We start from the raw sequence: 21625 nt of genomic DNA on the forward strand, positions 1-21625 counted from the left end.
AAGAAATCAATAACATGTAAAAGAATAATCATGTAACATAAGGAATATAATGATGAATGATGATTAAATGAATACATAGCTACCAATGGCAAGAATTCATTAAGAAAAGATACACAATAAAAATAATAAAATTGAATAAATTCAAATATAAAAGATTTAGCATACACCATAAACTGTGTTTGATGAGGATTGTTACTCAACTCTCAAGGCCCTGTGTTGAATTATTATGCAGTGTAGACATTTCTGATTATAATGGGAACGTTCGAGAGAGTCCAGAACAATGAACTCACGCTGAACTGTGGAAACAAACAGTCATGTGAAACTGTGGAACTTGCAGCTTTGTTAATTATAATGGGAGCTTTCCAGTTTTGACACATCATGTCACTCACTTGCTTTGAATAACTGTTTTGTTTTTTAAGCTTTTAGGAGAACCATGCTGACCATTTAGGTAGTGTTTTGAATTACTAATGCGATACCTTGTATAACAGCAATGAAGTCATTCAGAAACGGCTTGTTTTGGATATGTTCATAAAGAAAATGGCATGCACTCATGATATAAATTATAGGAAGGAAAAGTTGACATGAAAATGAAAAGCACCATAAAAGATTCATGCACTATATTTTTTATGCACATTCTGAAATAGCTGTTGTTGTTGTTTCACTGAAAACATCCTCTCACCCTCTTGAATGACCTTTTATTTATACATTCAGTTGTATTTTTTGCTTTAAAGTTTTTGTAATTTATATAATTTTTTCATTTTGATTAAATTAATTTTTTTAGATGGATTAATTTAAGTACTTCTACTTCAACTTTTTTATTTTTATAGTATTTTATTTGGTATAGTTAGTTGCCGAGGCTCTCATTTCATCTAATATTTATATTTTATTTCAGTTAACAATAAAAAAAAAAAGTTTATAGTTTAAGTTAACAATAACAACACTGCAACCAGTAAATTTCTCCTTTTGTGTTTAATGGAACAATGAAAATATGAGGACTTGAGGGTAAATAATAAGTAAATAATGACAGAAATTTTCTTTTTTTTTGTGAACTATTCCTTTCGTACTGGAAAAAAAACCCAACCAATTACAAGTTTTCTCATAATTTTGCTGTCCTAATACATGTATTTCATTACAAATGAGATTGACTCCTTGTTTCTTTCTCTCTCTCTCTCTCTGTGTGTGTGTGTGTGTGTGTGTGTGTGTGTGTGTGTGTGTGTGTGTGTGTGTGTGTGTGTGTGTGTGTGTGTGTGTGTGTGTGTGTGTGTGTGTGTGTGTGTTTGCTCTAGTGTGAGAGAGACATAGAGCACATACAGGAGCAGCTAGAGGACTATAAACACCCTCCTCTGTCTCTCAGCAGACTTTCACTCAAACAGCACAAGTTTAAGAGCTTCAGAGACACTGCTATGGTCAGTGTGTTTGACAACTACAATTGAAATAGACTTTCATATATGATCTGAGATGCTTCTAATTTTCACACATTGGTTATTTCATCTAGCCTATTCCACTCACGTGCAGCTTAAAAAAACGATCAGCTAGGTTTGCATTTGTGTGTGTTTATAGGAGCTTCACAGTGAGACTCTGGTGTTACTGGCAGAGGTGGAGAGCTGGTCTGATCTGGATTGGTCTGGTCTCAGAACAGTGCTGGACAAACTCCCTCCAATAAGGGAAAGAGTGCGAGACATGTCACACCTTCTTTCAGACTGCTGGACACAGCTGGACAACACACAACGACTGCTGTCTACACTTACAGAGGTAAAGAACAAACTAATACACACACACAGGAATCTCATATAAATCTAAACAGGAAACAATATTAAACTATTAACTGTTTGCTAATGGGGTAAAGGAAATAAACTCACTTTTGGCAATGAAATAAATAAAAAAATTAATGCATGTTCCAGCTCTTCTTAAATGCAATTCATCCACTAAACTTTAATCTTTAACCAAACTTTCATAACTGGCTCTTTTTTGCTATGCAATGCCACATAATTAGTTTTTTTATTGCAGTTGAACCAAATTTATTAAGTAATTTAGACGCTTACATTTTCTGCTTCATGCTAACTTAAATTCAAGTATTATCACATTTATCTCACAGTAAATTATGTTAGTTAATCAGTAAAAATACTGATTAAAGGTGTGGTCAGATTTATCATTGCTCTATGAAATTTCGTGGGCAAAATCCAGATATTTAAAAGCATTCAGCGTTTCGAGTGAGGGTGAAACATTATTGACAATGGACCTTTTTTGGCCGCAAAATATCACCGAAATTTTTTAGTGTGACTGCACCTTAAGGAAATTATTGTTCCCTTTCAAGGGAACTCGAGCTGCGTTGAGACGCGGTGGGAACGATCTGCGTGATTGCGTCGTGAAGCACGTGTATAATCAGTCCAATGGAAGAGCGAGACGTCATAGGCGGGTGACGTCATGGACCAGGAAGCTATAAAGCACACCAGAAAACAGACCGCGACAGCTTCTGTGCCTTCAGCAAGCGATCTTTGTATTCTGTCCTTGTCATATTTATTGTTGTCTGTCAAGTTGCAATATATATATATTATGGCAAAAGAGAGCAAGCAGCTTTGTGTTGTTCCCTGCCCACGTTATATCACGGGTGGGGACACACACATCAGCTTTTTGTTACTATTTGGGAGTGGACTATGCCACAGTCAGTTCTCGAGTGGGCTGACTGTGAGCATTGCGAGAAACTGTCCGTGAGGACGCTCCGCTCCCGCCGGGCATTCTTCGAGGAGGATGGTTCGGTTCGCGCTCCCCGCGCGGGTCCCGCGGTTGCTGAGGCACGGCGGCGGCTCGCATTTTGGGACGGATCTGACAGCGGGGGTTGGGACGGCTCCGCCCTATATCAGCTTTCACCTGTCAGATCCAGTGCAGGCGATTTCCAGTTCCGAGGAATTGGTATCGTTAGTGTTTTGTTTAGAAAAAAGAGAACAAAACAAATAAAGATATTAAGAAAAAGGCAGATGTTGGAGTTTTCAAAAAATAAATAAATAAGTTAAATAAGTAAAAAAAAAAAAAAAGAAATTTACAAGGAGGTTTATCTAGTGCTGTTGCTAGTTAAATATTTACTGGCCAAATGAACATTATGAGAGTGAAAATAAAAAGAGTTTATTAGATGAAATATATCTAAAAACAGAAAAACTCTGTATCTCAGCCTCCTCGTCGGGGACTGCTGTTTTTCCCTATCTCCACACTGAGGTGTCGAGATCGTGGAATAAGCCGGTTTTTATTTTATGTGTTTAATGCCCAAACGTCTAACTGTAGTAATGCTTTGGGTATTAAGTATCATGGTATGACAGTGCCTCGGGGTAAAGGGACTCTCTGAGGAGGGTTGCAGCACGGCCAGTTCGGTTGTTTTCCTGCTGGTGGCCACGGAGTGATATATATATATATATATATATATATATATATATATATATATATATATATATATATATATACGTTTTTCTGATTTAAAAATAAAGAAAAATAAGATAAATTATGTCTGTTCTTCTGGACGCTCCGCTTTCAAAAAAAGTAAGAAATAAACCATCCAGCGGCGTTCCAGAGGTTTCTTCCTCACCAAACTAATGTTCCCGAGACTGCTGGGCGGGGTGCCCTCTGGGGTGCGACTCTCTGAGGAGGGTCGCAGCGCTGCCAGTTCAGTTGTCCTGCCTGTTCGCCATTCAGGGCACCAAGGTGTCAGTGTCCCCAAACGATCCTCCGAGGGGGGTCGTAGAGCTGTCAGTTCGGTTTCCCTGCCGGTTCGCCGTTTCAGGGTGCCGAGGTGCCTGCTTTTTCCAATGATCCTCCGAGGAGGGTCGTAGGAACTAAGCTATTTAGAGTTAGGCAAGATCTGAGGATTATCGTCATCTCTAATAAAGCTTAGACAGGAAGTCCTGTCGCAAAAAACTAGGCTATCAGGCTTCTGAGGGCTCCTCCGGGGGAGGGACGGTTTCGAGAAATCGTTTCTCCTCGGCGCCCTCTGGGGTGCGACTCTTTGAGGAGGGTTTGTCACAATAGACTTAAAGGACGCTTACTTATCTATCCATCCTCATCACAGGAGGTTCTTGAGGTTTGCTTTCAGGGGCGAAGCATACCAGTATCGGATTCTTCCATTCGGCCTAGGTTATCACCCCGCACCTTTACAATAAGCGTGGATGCAGCTCTGGCTCCTCTGAGATTCCAGGGCATTCGCGTATTAAATTATATCGACGATTGATTGATTTTAGCTCAGTCCGAGCTTTTGGCAGTTCAACATCGAGATGTCGTTCTGTCCCACATAAGGAGGTTGGGGTTGCGGCTCAACACCAAAAAGTTTACTCCTCCCATGAGTGGCCGCTCGATGAAAGGTCTTTGGTTGGGGCTCATGGCAGTTGCGTCCAACATAGTTACTTTTGGCGTATGTAACCCTGGTTCCCTGAGAGGGAACGAGACGCTGCCTTCTCCTGCCATACTTCCTGCATGTATCACTTGAAATGAGGAGCTAGTACAGTGATCCGTCACACCACATCAAAGAGCGCCAAAACGGCATTTATTGTTTGATTTTTGTGATCAAATAGTCGGAATTTGAAGATTACACCTTGCTTATTATCGAAAGTAACAAAACACGGAGCTTGCTATTTGGTGTTAATGGTGGTTAGGCTACAAAACTGAATTCGTTATGTACACATTCCAAGTCCAATGAGCCGGGCTGGGCGGGGCTGGGGTAGCAGGGGGAGGGGCGTGTTCGGTACGCCATGAGAGTATCGCATTTCGAATCGTGGGTTCTGTATCGTGGATCTTCGGTTCGGTTTGAATATCGTTACCCCCTTACAATATAGAATACATTTTTGGCTTCCTACATTCTGTTCCTACATACATACACTTTTGCCAGTAATCATGACTAGATCTCCATTCCTCCCCTGCAGGCATCTCAGTGGTGTGATGTGGTGTTGTCCTCCTCTCCTTCGTCTTCCTCGTCCTCTCCTCTCTCCTCTCTTCCTCCTATCCCTCCATCACGTTTCCAGGACGCTCGTGCTCTTGCACTGGAACTGGGCGGAGGGGCTTTGTTGGACCTCTGGTCTCAGACTCTGGAGCGCTATCAAAAAACACTGGCTCAGTTTAAGAGCCGAATCCTGCAGGCGGAAAGAGGTTTGTCTACAGCCCAGGGTCAGGAACAGGACTCCGGGGGACGAGGGAGGACTCCTGCCCCCAGCACCTCCAGCTTGGGGGATTTAGAGGGGGAAATCGAGCCGGACTGGTGCCCTGGAGGAGAGGGGGGCATACAGCCCTGGGGTTCACTGGCGTCTCTCTTCCGGCCACAAAACTGCTCAACACTCAAGATTGGAGAGGAGAAGAAGAAAGATGGAGTGAATCCAGGAGGGGGAAAGTTTCTGCAAAATCTGCTGCACCCAGCCAAAAAAAATGTTAGTGTTTTAAAATGACAGAGTTGCAGTCATGTTCAACATCCAAAATAAAAGTTGTTTCTACTTCTACCAGATATACACCAAGCAACACCCTAACAGCTATCTAGAAACTCCCTAGCAACCACCAACCACTTAACAACACCCTATCAACTACATAACACTACCCTGGGAACCATCCATAATGATCTAACAACCTTCAGCAACTCTATATCAAACTCTATTATGTTTTCCACCATGACCCCTAACAACTGCATACAAACACCCTAGCAAATGGATACCAATGCCCTGGGATTCACCCAGAACACGCATAGCAACTAACTAGAAACTCACTAGCAAACTGCACAGCAACTCTTTAGCAGCAGTATATAAACACCCTAGCAACTATCAAGCAGCTCCACAGTAACCATAGTAGCACCATAGTAACTCTGTGGAACCATCCAGAGCACCCTAACACCCACCTAGCAGCACCCTAGAAACCATCCAGAACACCCTAGCAAAAGGTGAACTTAAGAAAAACACCCAGAAAAACACCAAGCAACACCCTAACAGCTATCTAGAAACTCCTTAGCAACCACCAAGCACATAACAACTGCATACCAACACCCTAGCACCTGGTTACCAATGCCCTGTGATTCACCCAGAACACCCTAGCAACCATCAGAAATAACCTAGCAGCTGCATAGCAACTTGAAACTCACTAGCAAACTGCACAGCAATGCTTTAGCAGCCGTATATCAACACCCTAGCAACTATTAAGCAGCTCACTAGTAACCACCAAGAATACACTAGAAATTGCCTAGCAACACCCTAGAAACTGCAAAGCAATGCACTGGTACCTATATAGCAACTCTGTGGAACCATCCAGAACACCCTAGCAATTGGGAACACCTTGCATAGGAACACCAAAACAATCACATATCAATGGACTGGGAAAACACTCTAGAAACTGCTCAGAAACACCCTTGAAGCTGCATAGCAATGTCCTAGCAACCTGATAGCAACACCCTACGAATCAAGAACACCTTTACAATAAAATAGCAACAATCTAGCCACTACTCAAAACTAACTGCGTACCAACACCTTATTTGCAATAGCTTAACAATTCCCTTGGAAACTCCCACAGTATCCTAGCAACCATCTAGAAACTGCTTAACTAAACATGGGAATCATCCAGAAAACCATAACAACCATAAAACACCACCCTAGCAACCACAATCATATAGCAATACTCTTGCAAACACATAGAACCCCCTAACAACTGTATAGCAATACCCAGGCAACTGTACACCAATGCTCTGGGATCCCCCCAAATAACCAAAAAACAATTTAGAACACCCAAAACCTCTCACAGCAACTCCCTAGGTACAACTAATAAGAACACACTAGACACTGTTTAGTGTTGCAACTGCATAGCAACCCCATATAACATCAATACATCTAGTTAGGACATGCAGATTTAAACCATGTGTTATAAGTATGTAGCAAGTCATAAAAAAAACTTGCATTTTATTTTTGGCAAGTGCCAATTTTGTTTGTGTGTTTTTTTTTTTTAGGTAAATTAGATTTTATGTTAAAACAAATAATTACATGCAATTATCCTGCTGTAGCCCACAGATGCACCACTCCCTCCCAAACCCCTTCGCAAGCGCCATCCCAGTTTTGACCTTCAGGCTCTGCTGTCCCCGCGCCGTTCAGCCGCCGTGTCTAAACCTGCTGAGTCCACATCAGGCCAGTCTTCTCCGCTATCCTGGCTGGGCCGTCGGGTTCTGACAGATCCCATCCTTACGGCGGGAGTGACAGCAGCGGTTCCAGGATGGAGGGATCCTACTGGAGGAGGAGGAGTACTCATAAGAGGAGTGGAGGTCAGCAGTAAAGAAGTGGCGGATCATACTGGCTTCACGCGCCAACATGTGCTTCTCAGCCGCACTGAAAGAGAGACAGGGGTGGAGAGAGCAGGAGTAACCGCACAAAGGTGTGTTCGTGGCAGGTTTCTCTTCAGAAATGTTTTCCCAAGCAACCGCATAACAATGCCCTTGGATCTACACAGAGCAATTTAGCAGCTATTTAAAATTCCCAGGCAATCTCCCCTAGGAACCATCTAGCAATACCCTGGGATAGGCATGTGTCGGTATCAAATGTTTAGATTTTTTGATTGGGGGGATGTAAAAAAAACAATTTGCATCACAATAGGTGTAATTGTGATTGTTAAAACATTTGGTTACTAAACTGAATTGTATTAAGTTTAGTGACAACTTGTTTCAATGTTTACATGGTACAATGACTGGTGTTGTGGTTTCAATCTTTCTGAAAAATAACTTCGCAGAGATCTTTGATGCCAGAAATAATTAGACTTTATTTTCGAACGCCGTCCCGTTCCATAGAACGGCGCTCTAACGCTCTCTGGCCCTCTGGCCTTCCAGTGCGCGCTCCCGAGTACATTTTGGTTCAGAGTTATATACATACTTCTTCTTCCAAAGAAGGTAACACACCCTATAGATAGTTTTGGGTAAAGGTCTTTTACCATGTGACTTCTCAGAATAGAATTTTCTGCAGCAAACAACATTCCATTCAAGGTCTTTCACATACACAGAGGAAATCCAAAGTCACAGACAGAAGAAATAATTGTGTCCAAATATATAGCAAATTACTTGTTTTCTAAATAATAAAATCTTCTACATTCCCTCCTCTGAGGCTTATTAAGCCTCACATTCACTATCTTTTTTTCCAGAGTGTAGTTTCAAAATCCAGCTCCCTCAGTTATGCTACCTAGTGACCCAACTGAGTCACCCATTCTCCTTACCAATTACTAGATTAAGCCACCACACTCCGGAGGAGCACTCGAGCCAAACATCTTCTTCCATACATTTTATTTCTTTCTTTTTTGTTTAATGGAAAAAGTAAAAAACTCGAATTCTCCCTAATCAAAATTAAACCAAAGAATAAGACAGTGTTATAAGTGTGTGTATACATTTGGTTCAGCATTGCCTGTTATTGACACAGTTATGTAGAGTATGTCAAACATAAAAGTCTCTTATACTATTGAAAGTTTTCTTGCAGTGTAGATATCCTCTAGGGTCTGGCTCATCAATCATCTTCTTCATCCTCAATTCCTCATTTAATGGGATCAACATCCAGGGTTTGTAAATATCAATTTGGTTGCCCTCTCAAATTAGTTTTCATTATCTTTTTTCCGCATTTCCATTCGTTTAATCGTGGTTTTCCAACTAGTGATCTTAATATACAAAGTATACAACAGAATAATAACCCACTTTTAATATTGCATCTCCAAAAATATCTCTAATTGAGAAAACCTTAATTTTCCAAACTTTTCATTAAGTTTTCCTTAACTTCTGCTCTTAAGTTTTTCTTGACTCAATCGCTAAATTTTCCTCCCTGCACAATATTATTTAGTAAAAGTGCAACACTGATCACCAAACATAAGTCATTCTACTTTTTTCATATAATTGTTTTTCTCCTAATGCAGACAAAGCATTATAATAAATATCTGCTTATTATAGTAGTCTAATTTATTTATTATGCATTTTTGTTCTACTTGATCCATATGACTATTAATTCAAAATATGGCTGGGTAAACATAACTCTCTCATTTTTATCACTTCTTATGAGAGAATATCAATTCTTAAATTCGAAGAATCCATCTTTTAGTCAGTCAATTTTAGTGAACAGAACACTTTACACCTATCCAATAAATTGCAATACATTTCGCTTACTGTCTATTTTATTACCAAATTTAAACAATAAATTCCATTTTGACCTTTTTAATCTCGCGTGTTGCTTCTCATTCTCATTGTAGCTCCTCAGTTCAAGACTAAACTGAATACATTTTCTTCTTTTCTACTAATTTCTAAATAAACTATCATGAATAAACTAATTATGTCTCATGTAATCACTCTAACTAAGAAAGCTTCAGAGCAATGTTACATTTATCTCATAATAGTCATTCAATAAACTTATTAGACAATTAGAAAAATAACTCTAGAGAACAACTTTTTGCACTCTTACATATTCCTTATATGTACATTTCTTTTTCTTTATATCTAACAATCTAAAAGTTTGTCTATCATCCTTTTAAACCATTAGCATTATAACTTAATTATTATTAAAACTTCCTTGTATTCGTATGCAATTTATTTTCAATCTTCAATACTTCTGTTTAGTTGACCCATTATCTGACGTTATTTCTGCTTAGACTTCCAATCTAAGGATTACTTCTCTGTCAGAGATTTAATTTCTGTTCCTGCCCTCCTCTGTTGATTTCATTGCTTTTACCCATCTATATCATGTCCACATAATCCATTACCAAGTGTTTTAATAGTTCTTCTGGTATACTGACATATGGCCTATTTTTGTCGCTGTTCTTTTCTTAACTTTGTTTTTGCACAAATTTCACAAAACTTTGCAAAAATGCATTTAATTTTAACTTCATTTTAATTTTTAATTCCTTTCCTTACTCCCCCCTTTGCGCACTGGTTTAAAACCATTGCGCATCTGGACTGAGAATATTCAAAAGTATTCATTGGTTCAACAATCTGTCCTTCATGTGAATGCCAAATATCTATTTTTGACCCCCCTCTGGTGCCACTAGATTGTTCACAAGGGCCTGTTTGTTACTGAATTTCAATAACTTCTTGTAAGTCTATAAACTTTCTATAAGTACTACTTAATATTAGTCAATTGCATATTGAATCAAATCTTATAAATTCAATTTTGACATTGAATATTTGTTAATACCCAGTGTTAATACTTGCTTTAATTTCAACTGTAGCCTTAAATTAATTAAGTATACCCTTGTATTGACAAGTTACATCTGAGTACCCCTTAAAATGTATTTTAAAGTTATTTTTAGTTCTAATTTTTTCCTTCATGAATTGTCTTAATTCCCATTATGCTATATTAATTGTTAACATTATTTTAGTTTCTTTTCTTAATTAGTCATTATCATTGTTTTCTATGTTGCGTAATATATTTTTACTTTCAATCATTTTTGTTTTGATGGGGTTATTATTAAGTTGCTACTGAATTATTCAAGGGCTGAACATCCAATCATAGGAAAGTTGGTGGATGTTGAGTATTGTTTGAGCTTGTACTCATCTCTGTTGAGTCTCTCTTTTGCACAGTTCTTCTCATTACTGTGTTTCTGGTCAAGTTTGTCTTTTCTTCCATTCATGATTTGATCATTCTGTTAACCTTGTCATCAATCATTAAATCTTTCACCAGGGTGTCTCCAGTGAGTCGTCCGTTGCAATGGACTCTTTCTCTCATTGTCAGCATGTCCTTGATCCCTCACTTCAGTTGTGGGGGGTTGCTGAAGTCAGTTGGTGTATTTTAAGTTGAGAGGCATTGACTCAAATGTCACTCTGTTGATCACTTCTTCTGAAATTACAAAGCATAGTTACTGGTTCTTTTTGTTAGACTTGTCCCAGAATCCTTCCTGGAATTGAGCTGCTGCTATCTGTAAATTAAAGCTTAATTATTTTTGTTAGTGACAACATCATGTGATTTCAATCATCTGCTCATCTGTCCCATTGTCCTTCTCGATGTTACCTGTAGAAAGGTCATGTGGGCTGAGTGGTGTTCTTTCTGCTTTCATTAACAGCAGTGCCTTAATCCATATATTCTCATTTGTTTTTCATAAATTTGACTTTTCATCATTATTTGCAACTTTTTGCATTTTTCTCACAATAAATTTCAATGTACTCTTATAATTAGTCAATTCAACTCAGTTATCTCTTTGTCTTGAGTTCCACTATAAGCACATTATTTATTAGGCATCTTGGACAATACTCAACCCACTTTGTGACAATACAAAAGTTACAAGACAATATTTCATACTCTTGACAAAGATCAGCTCCATCATGATATGCTGAAAAGAAAGGCAGACGTGTTATGCTGCAAAGGAAGTCAGATATGTTATGCGCTGCGCAAATGTGGCACTGTTTTTTCTCTTTTTATTTTTCTCTTTTCATTCTTTGTTTTTTTCATATTGTTACTTCAGTTCCTGACCAGGAAATTTAACCAAATGCATCCATGGTCATTTTTTTTATTGGGCAGAATTTGCCCTGTGGGCCCACATGTTAAATTTTAAATACAGCTGTATTGGCAAAATAATTGTTTTGCCTTAGATGTTTCTTCAGACACCATCTCTCACTCATTCACACTCAGTGTCTCTCACACACACACTGGCCAGCATACACTCTTGCAGGTTGTGCTCTAAATGTGGCATCCTATAATTTTAGCCAAGGGTTGATCAGGTCAACACAGCTATGTGAAACACTACTGAGAAGTGTCAATGATCATAAGGTTTAGTTTAACACCGTTGTTATAATCCTTTTTTTTCTTTTTACAAATTCTAATAGACTAAGTATTTTAGAATAATAAGCCTGCCATTGTAATTTTTCAAATACATTTTGTCATTTGTTTTTCTGATTTTTCCTATTGTTTTTTGTTTTTTGCTCATGAGCTGCTTTAAGAAATTGGAGATCTCTGCATAATCTTGGATCCATGGCCAACAACATTTCCATCTCATTATCCCAGTTTTGACAGCATTTTTTGCGATTTCATAATTCTGGACCTTTGGAGTAATTTTTTTCTCCAATCTATATCTCTAAAAACTTACCAAAACAAAATGGAGTGACCAGTATCATTGTTTTACAAACAATAATAATAATTCTTTGACATTTTGTGTCTATCTTTTACTTTTCTACAGATAAATTTTTCTCATGCTTTTAGCCCTATAGTTGTTTAATATAATAGCCCTCACTATACCAAATCCAGCCTCGGTTTGAACTATTTGGTGAGTTGAGCACCCACTTGTCTCTTTCAGTCTATTCTCTTTCTTTTTTATATGGCTGGACTTGAACCTACTGGAAAAGCAAAGAGGGTTAGTTTAGCAGAGAATATAAAGAATTGCTTATGAGACCAGTGAATAATCAGAATGAATAAAGTTAATCTAATAATTAACTAAATTTGAAGCAGTCTCTAGAGTGATCATTGAAGTTGCCACACCTGTGTTGCCCGTAAGGGAAGGGTTTCGGTGAGTTCTTCTGTTTTTAGATTATCAGTCTGTTAAAGCTTCTTGGCTGTCGCTCTGCATGTGTCGTCAGCCTAGCTGTCACTCAAGGCTTGGTGTAAACAGGAATATTGGCTCTGTTGTTTCTCTGCCCCTTCTCAGTTTGGGCTTTGATAGATTTTGCCACAGCTTTGCATCTCAGGATTTTCCTCTTGTCCTCAGGAAAAAGTCTCCAGTGAAATAGTGAAAGTTTCACCTTTTCCAGCATTAAATCTGTCTTTTTCATGCCAGAAAGTGGTCATCTTCAGAAGGGGAGCTGAAAGCCCCTCACCCTCTCTTCTTCTTCTCTCTGCAGTCGCCTTTGACCTTTCACCTCTTCCATTCGACACTGAAGCCATCTGAAACTTGAACACTCAGAGAGCTGCATAGATCAAATTAGTCTTTATAAATATTTGTTCCTGAGATATTAGCTCTTTATCTAAATTCTAATTTTAACCATCTTTTTCTAGTTCTTTTATACTATATAATAATCACTGGTTGACAACAGCAGTTCTCCCATTCTGTTTTTAGTAAAGCAAGTTCTTCGTTGCATGGAAAAAGCAAGCTATTTCTTCATTGCAATATGAGCAATAATCTAACTTTTGATTTTCTGAGTATAATACAATTAAATAATTTCCCTATCATAAAATCAGCCTTCAATCTTTCTCCTATATTTGCATGCTGTGCTCAAAATAATCTAACATGGTGAATCAACTTTTCCTCACCCATTTCCAACAATTCACATTTACTACAATTCTAAGATTGCTGTAAATTATTTATGACTGTTGAAACTTTGTCACTCAATCTTGTTCACTTTTAGCACACTGCAAAAGTTATTTTTTCCTTAGCACAAACTTAATTTTCTACAATAGAATCATTTTTCTCTCACTTTGTCTTCAGGGATAATGAGATACAAATTTTAGACGTCTTCAGATATAAGATAGAATATATTAAGCACGTGCATTTTTATTTATTTATCCATTAATATATATCAGTCCATTTATTAATATATATTTTATACTTTAACTTATTTATACTACAATAATCTGCAAGACTAATATCTTGAAACAATTGTTTTCTTTTACTATTTCCTTTACTTTTAATACTCATTTATACATTACTTGTCTCTGAAGCACATTCACACATTCCTTGTCCCCTATTTTTAACAACAGTCACAGTCAAGCAGACACACAGGACAGGATCCTACATACACACACAGAGCTATATTCTAATCACAGTGTTTCTCACTGTTTTTACAAACAATACTTCACTGAATAACTTTAAACTATCACAGACCTCTGCGATTCAATTTAGCTTACCCGAGCAGTCCATTGTCATTCCTATAACAATGCGGTAACCATAAGCTAAACTTATCTGTGCGCATGCTATCTTATTATCCTTAATAAGAAACACAGATAAAATACCTCATAACCTTATGAGTATCGTTATGCCTTAACGAGCAGAAAATTATCACAGTCCTCTGCGATTCACTTTAGCTTCCCTGAGCAGGCCATCGTTATACCTATAACAATGCGGTAACCAGAAGCTAAACTTATCTGTGCACATGCTATCTTATTAACCTTAATAAGAAACACAGATAAAACTGATAACCTTACCAGTATACTCATTATCCTTAATGAGCAGAAAATGATTAACCTTAATCATTAACATTTACCATTATCCTTAACAGTAAATATAAAAAAACAACTGATTAACCTTAACCAGTACACTTGTTAAACTTAACAAGCAAACATCTCAAATCCTTACATACGTATGACAAAACCTTTAGCGGCACATCAGCAGTACCAATATTCATACAACCTGCATCAGATTATATAAACACTGGCAAACACTAACGGGAGCTCCGCCACGCTATAACACAGTACTTGACATCATCAACAAACAATAGACACTTATTTCTAGAATCAAAGATCCTCTTTTCAATTTTTTAGTTCTTTAAACTTGGAGAAGCATTTTAAAGGGTCTTACCACTCTGGCTCACTGGTGACAACACATACTTTTTCAAAAGCAAAAATTTGCTCACCTCAAAGTACAGTGGCCACTGTTGTCTGTGTCGGTCACCAGAGTCGCCTTTCGTGGTTCCTTTTGCTTCAAAAACCCAAGTCCTGCCGGGGTCGCCAAATGTTGTGGTTTCAATCTTTCTGAAAAATAACTTCGCAGAGATCTTTGATGCCAGAAATAATTAGACTTTATTTTCGAACGCCGTCCCGTTCCATAGAACGGCGCTCTAACGCTCTCTGGCCCTCTGGCCTTCCAGTGCGCGCTCCCGAGTACATTTTGGTTCAGAGTTATATACATACTTCTTCTTCCAAAGAAGGTAACACACCCTATAGATAGTTTTGGGTAAAGGTCTTTTACCATGTGACTTCTCAGAATAGAATTTTCTGCAGCAAACAACATTCCATTCAAGGTCTTTCACATACACAGAGGAAATCCAAAGTCACAGACAGAAGAAATAATTGTGTCCAAATATATAGCAAATTACTTGTTTTCTAAATAATAAAATCTTCTACACTGGTAGGCTACTGTTTGTATTATTGCTTACAATTTTCACGATTTCAGTTAAATTCTTGATTTGATTTCAATCTTGATGCAATATATTGACTCATTTGGATAAATATTAGGTAGGCTACAGTAGATATCCTACATGTTTATTTTTCTCAAGAAAAAATATATCTCACATAATGCTGTAAACATACAGAGAGCCCTACCAGCTGGTATTATTAAAGGTTAAAAATAAAAAATTAAATATAATTTTCATTTTTGTAGATTTATAACTGACACAATGCAGACTAGGTCTATCCGAACGTGTTCCTTTATTTTTCCACCCCCTTGCCTTACACTTACCCGGTTCCCCACTGACCACACCCACCTTCCCATGTAACACCACTCTTAAAGGGCTATAGCATTTATCAACTATGATATAATTCAATTAAATTCAAATTTATTTGTATAGCACTTTTCACAATACATACTGTTTCAAAGCAGCTTTACAGAAAGTGGATTTCAGAAATGTACATAGAAAAAATACAGTTAGTTAATCATGTAGTAATTTAGGGCATAACATATCGCCGGCGTTGAGTCGTCTCTTCACAGGCGTTTAGTCATCTCTTCGCAGGTGTTGGGGCATCTGAAGTTTCCGTGAGAGGCTGGATACAAACTGGAGCTGACAAACGCTATTTACCCGAGATAACAGCAGAAGAGCAGATGGGAGATAATTAGCATAGCTGCTGTTCATAATATTAATGCATTCGATCTAATTCGAAAGTAGTATAAAAAAGTAAGCATTATGTGAATGCTTGGCTAAAGAGATGCGTCTTTAATCTAGTTTTAAACTGGGACAGCGAGTCTGAGCCTCGAACAATATCAGGAAGGCTATTCCAGAGTTTAGGAGCTAAATGTGAGAACGCCCTCCCTCCTTTAGTGGACTTAGATATCCTAGGAATGACCAGAAGCCTCGAATTTAGTGATCTTAAAGAACGCGATGGATTGTAGGGCGATAGAAGGTCCATTACATACACAGGAGCTAAACCATTTAGGGCTTTATAGGTCAGTAGTAAAACTTTGTAATTGATACGGAACTTAATAGGTAACCAGTGTATAGATGATAAAATTGGTGTTATATGATCATATTTTCTTGACCTTGTAAGAACTCTAGCAGCTGCATTTTGCACTAACTGTAGCTTGTTTATTGAGTATGCAGGACAGCCAGCTAATAAAGCATTACAGTAATCTAGTCTCGAGGTCATGAATGCATGAACTAACTTTTCTGCATCAGAACCAGATAGCTTAGGTTACGTAGCTTAGCAATGTTTCTAAGGTGGAAAAAGGCTGTTCTTGTAACATATGAAATATGATTTTTGAAAGACAAGTTGCGGTCTAGTATAACACCCAGGTCTTTTACTGAAGTGGATAAAGTAACAGGACATCCTTCTAAATTAAAGTTGTATTGTACAAGGTTTTGTGGGTAGTTTTTTGGACCAATAAGTAATACCTCCGTTTTATCTGAATTTAATAGAAGGAAATTACACGTCATCCAGCATTTTATATCTTTGAGACACTCTGTCAATTTAGATGAGCTAGTGTTTTCATCTGGTCGTGATGAAATATATAATTGAGTGTCATCAGCATAACAGTGGAAATTAATTCCATGTTTTCTTATAATATTACCAAGTGGCAGCATATATATTGAGAATAGCAGAGGGCCTAACACCGATCCTTGCGGCACTCCATAGTCTACTGGCGTTATCTTCGATTTTTCCCCATTTAAACAGACAAAATGATAACGTACTCTGATAAGTACGATCTAAACCAGCTTAATGCCTGTCCCTGAACACCAGTGTAGTTTTGTAGTCGATCCAAGTGTATTTTATGATCTATAGTGTCGAACGCAGCGCTAAGATCGAGTAGAACTAGTATTGAGAGACAGCCTTGGTCAGAAGCTAAGAGTAAATCATTTGTAATTTTAACTAGCGCAGTTTCTGTGCTATGATACGGTCTGAATCCCTGACTGAAATTTTTCATAGATATCATTTTCTTGCAAGAAAGAATATAACATTTATCAACACTAAATCCCTTCCCTTAAGCTAACACTCACCAACTGAACATGTGAATAAGCAGTATAACATGTAACACTGTAACAAATGTGACGGGCATATTTAACCAGTTATATAGTCCTGATAACGTGGGTTAGGATGGCTAACTCTCCCTGAACGAGTCACTACAGGTAGGGCAGTTTCAGCGACAACACCAGTGGCAGGTGCTTCGCTCTGAGATGGCAGCACTGTGGATGACGAGAGGTTTGTAAGAGGCAACACTGGTGGAAGTGGCCTGTAATCATCTTTTGAACAATCAGTGGGCGCAGGCTCTTGAACACCGAGAAGCAGACGTTGATTTCTTACGTATTGTCTGCCCTGAGAGGTCACCACATAGCTGTTAGGTTGAGCAGCATGGCCCTGTACAACTGCCAGTTTGTCGAAACCGCGAGCCGTCTGCATCCTTACTGTCTGACCCTGTTGTAGGGGTGGGCATTGCGGTCATAGTATGCTTTGCTTTCCTTTCTCCTCCTGGTAAGAGCTGCCGGGGCGTTGCTGCATACAGAGGGCATCAGTCTGTCTTTCAGCTCAGGAAGAAAAGTTCTCATCCGTCTAGAGAGGAGCAGTTGTGCTGGTGATGGCAGGTCAGCACGTGAAAGGTTACGCAAGTGGAGTAAAGCAGCCTGAATGTCACTGCGCTCTCTATGGCATTTCTCAAGCAGATGCTTGGCGGACCGCACTGCACGTTCTGCAAGCCCATTGGATTGTGGGTAATATGGGCTACTGCGAATGTGCTCAAAGTCCCATGCACGTGCAAAACCAGAAAATTCGCTACATACAAACTGCCATGCATTGTCTGTCATGAGCATCTGAGGAATGCCATGGACGGTGAAGTGTCTCTTAAGTTTCGCAATTACAGTGACACTTCTCATGTCGGGTAGATGGTCAAGCTCAAACCAACCAGAGAATGAGTCCACTAGAACCAAGTGCATTTTTCCATGCCATTCAAATATGTCTGCCGCAGTGAACATCCAGGGAAGATCCGGAACATTGTGTGGTTGCATTGGTTCATGTTATTGATGGGGTCTAAGGGCGTTACAAGGAGCACAACGAGAGATTGCTCTCTCGATATCATCATACATCGTGGGCCAGTACATTGTTTCTTTTGCCCTGCGTTTTGTGGCCGCCAGACCTGGATGGCCCTGATGTAGCTGAGTCACGTAGTAACTTTGTAGCGATGGTGGTATCAGGAGTCTCTGTCCTCGAAAAATCAGTCCGTCTTCAACAACAAATTCCTCTCTCATGGAAAAGAATGGCCGGAGATCATGTGAGAGCTCTTTGAAGGAGTTTTGCCAGCCATGCATTATTATGTGAAGAAGTCTTTGGCATGTGGGATCAGATTTTACAACAGTTCGGAGTTCCTCTGTCCGCTGTGATGAGAGAACTTGGAGTGTCATTACCTCTAGCAGGTCATCCGAAATGGGAGGGTCAGTGGAGGGGAGATGAGCACGTGACAGGGCATCAGCGACAAAGAGTTCCTTGCCCCGTTTGTAGATCACGTTGAGACTGTAACGTTGGAGCATGAGCATCATACTTTGAAGACGTGCTGAGGGGGTGTGTAGCGGCTTTTTTAAGATTGTGATGAGAGGCTTGTGATCTGTTTCCACGGTGACGGGTCGGCCATAAGTGAAGTCATGAAACTTCTTAGTTGCAAATACTAATGCTAACATTTCTTTCTCAATTTGGGCATACCGAGATTCAGTTGGTGTTAGGGCGTGTGAAGCAAATGCAACAGGAGCGCCCTGCTGAAGACACACAGCACCCAGTCTATGTTGGGATGCGTCAGCTGAAAGGATGACAGGTTTGGAGACATCAAAGTATTGCAGAACTGGGGGACTGGATACAGCGTCCTTCAGCTTTTGGAAAGCGGCATCCTGCAGCTCATGCCACGACCATTCCACATCCTGCTTCAAAAGTTCAAGTAGAGGGCCTGTAACGTCACTATAGTGTGGAATGAATTTCGAAGTGTTGAAGTGAATGAAGTAGTTGGTCATACAAAGAAACCGTTGTAAGGCCTGTGTGTCCTCAGGTTTTGGCATTTGGCGGATAGCTGTGGTCTTGTCGGGGTCAGGTTTGACGCCATGAGCAGTCAGGAGATGGCCTATGTAAGAAACTGAGGTGACACGAAATTTGCACTTATCAGGGTTTAATTTCATGTTACAGCTGCGGATTTTGTGGAGTACCTGTTTCAGTCGCTCATCATGTTCCTGTAGTGTGCAGCCCCAGACTAGTATGTCATCTACCCCAATTTGACATGGTTGTGCATCAAAAAGCTGCTCCATGGATCGCTGGAACACTTCACTGTTAGTGGAAATACCGTAAGGCATGCACAGGAATCTGTACCTGCCAAAAGGCGCTATGAATGTGGTCAGCTTTGAGGATGCCTCGTCTAAGGGGATTTGCCAAAATCCACATTTTGCGTCGAGCATACTGAAAACCTTGGCACCCGGCATGTCAGCGATGACCTGCTCAATGGTTTTCAGTGGATGGTGGGGCCTTAGGAGTGCCTTGTTGAGATGCACTGGATCTATGCAGATTCTTACCGAGCCATCTTTCTTTTTGGCAGCGACCATGGCAGACACCCATTCAGTGGCGTTGGTTTCAGGGGTGATTACACCCAATGTAGTCATTCTCTCAAGCTCTGCCATGACTTTCCCCTTCATTGCTATGGGCACTTTCTTAGGTGCATAGACGGAGGGCGCTATTGAAATGTCTAATCGCATGTGATAAACAACAGGCAGTTTGCTAAGCACTGTTGCGTCGAACAGATCACTGAACTCCTGTACCTCTGGTTCTTGGTTTTGTACTGCATGCACATGTGGTCTTAACTGTATCAGACCCATGATTATGCTGTCTTGCAATCCTAGTAGTGGTCTCACATTGCGATTTACAACATGGAATGTTAGTTGGCCTTGTTCACAATCTAGCATCGTTGTGCCCTCAGTATTGATGGTTTGCCCACCATATGCAACGAGATTATAGCATTTATCAACTATGATATAACATTTATCAACACTACAATTATAGTAACAAATTATGTAATGACACAAGTAAAAATATAATAAATATGTCATATAGTGCACATACTTAGCAAAATACTCCTCTCTATAGCTATTTTTTTCTAGTCACAGCCTAGATCTGACACGTCACATTTACAAGCTCCAAAATGGTATTTATTGTCTGAATTCGTAATAAAATGGAAAGAACCTGAGCTGAGAATTTTTTTCATATCATAAGTAACCTGCTCTGTCTAGTCTGTCGGTGTCAGTGTCCTCTTTGCTCCGCAATTTTTCTCTGCATGAAAAAATGGATCGTGTGAAAAAGTGTTGATTGCGTGAGTCTTGGCAGCCCTTACTTTTAGAAGGGGGATAAATCGTCGGCAGCGTTCCTCCTTCCGCCATGCTTCTTCTCCTTGTGAGGATTGTTAACATTAGACTAGAGTGCGCACTGCGCCGCATGCATACAGTGCTTATACATGTGGGGATTGTTTACATCAGAGTGCGCACGTGTTTTGCGCAGCATATAGGCAGTATTTTTTTAAGCAGTTGATGGAAAATAAGCTAACACGCGTTCTAAAAATCTAAATTCGGATCTATTATTTTTTCAAGGTATTTTGAAGTGCCCGCGATAACAATATTTTGCATATTCATTACAGCGATTTATCGCATCACCAAATACCAACACATGTTTACCCTGGGAACCTCCCAGAGCACCCTAGCAGCCGCCAAGAACACCCTGCAAACTGCTTAGTAATGGACTAGCAAATGCATGCCAGCACTCTAGTAAGTCCCTAGCAACCACTAAGAACACACTAGAACCTGCCTAGTTTCACACTGTCAACTGTATAGCAATGCATTAGCAACCCCATATACAGTTGTGGTCAGAATTAATGGCATCCCTGGTAAATATGATAAATATGTCTGTAAAAAATAAATCTGCATTCTTTATCCTTTTGATCTTTCATTCAAAAAATTTGCAAAAATCTAACCTTTCATTGAAGTAAAATAATTGAAAGTGGGGGGCAAATCACATTATGAAATAAATGCTTTTCTCCAAGGCACGCTGGCCATAATTATTGCCTCCCTGTAATTAAATACTTTTTGCAACCTCATTTTGCCAAGATAACAGCTCTGAGTTTTCTTCTATAATGCCTGATGAGTTTGTTGAACAACTGACAAGAGATCAGAGACCATTCCTCCATACAGAATCTCTCCAGATCCTTCAGATTCACAAGTTCAAGTTGATGCTTCTTCTCTTCAGTTCACTCAACTCATTTTCTATAGGGTTCAGTGTAGGGGACTGGGAAGGTCATGGCAGAAGCTTCATTTTGTGCTCAGTTATCCATTTTTGTGTTAATTTTGATGTTTGTTTTGGACCGTTGTCCTGATGGAAGATCCAACCCATTATAAGATTTCTAGCAGAGGCAGTCAGGTTTTGATTTTTTAACCCTTGGTATTTGCTACAATCCATAATACCATGTATCTGAACAAGATGTCCAGGACCTCCAGCAAAAAAATAGGCCCACGACATATAAGATCCAT

At 39.4% G+C, this 21625-nt stretch overlaps 1 protein-coding gene across 1 annotated transcript in view; it reads left to right on the forward strand.

Annotated features, from left to right (window-relative positions):
* Positions 1-21625, forward strand: part of arhgef40 (Rho guanine nucleotide exchange factor (GEF) 40) — a 97272-nt gene that overhangs the window by 31846 nt on the left and 43801 nt on the right. Inside the window, exons 15-18 of the mRNA XM_077202061.1 lie at positions 1287-1406; positions 1561-1752; positions 4902-5399; positions 7007-7371. Coding sequence (XP_077058176.1) covers positions 1287-1406; positions 1561-1752; positions 4902-5399; positions 7007-7371 — 1175 coding nt within the window. The remainder of the gene's footprint in view (positions 1-1286; positions 1407-1560; positions 1753-4901; positions 5400-7006; positions 7372-21625) is intronic.

This window comes from Siphateles boraxobius, unplaced genomic scaffold (assembly GCF_051911475.1).
Source record: "Siphateles boraxobius isolate OS27281-9 unplaced genomic scaffold, OSU_SipBor_1 48, whole genome shotgun sequence".
NCBI lineage: Eukaryota > Metazoa > Chordata > Actinopteri > Cypriniformes > Leuciscidae > Siphateles > Siphateles boraxobius.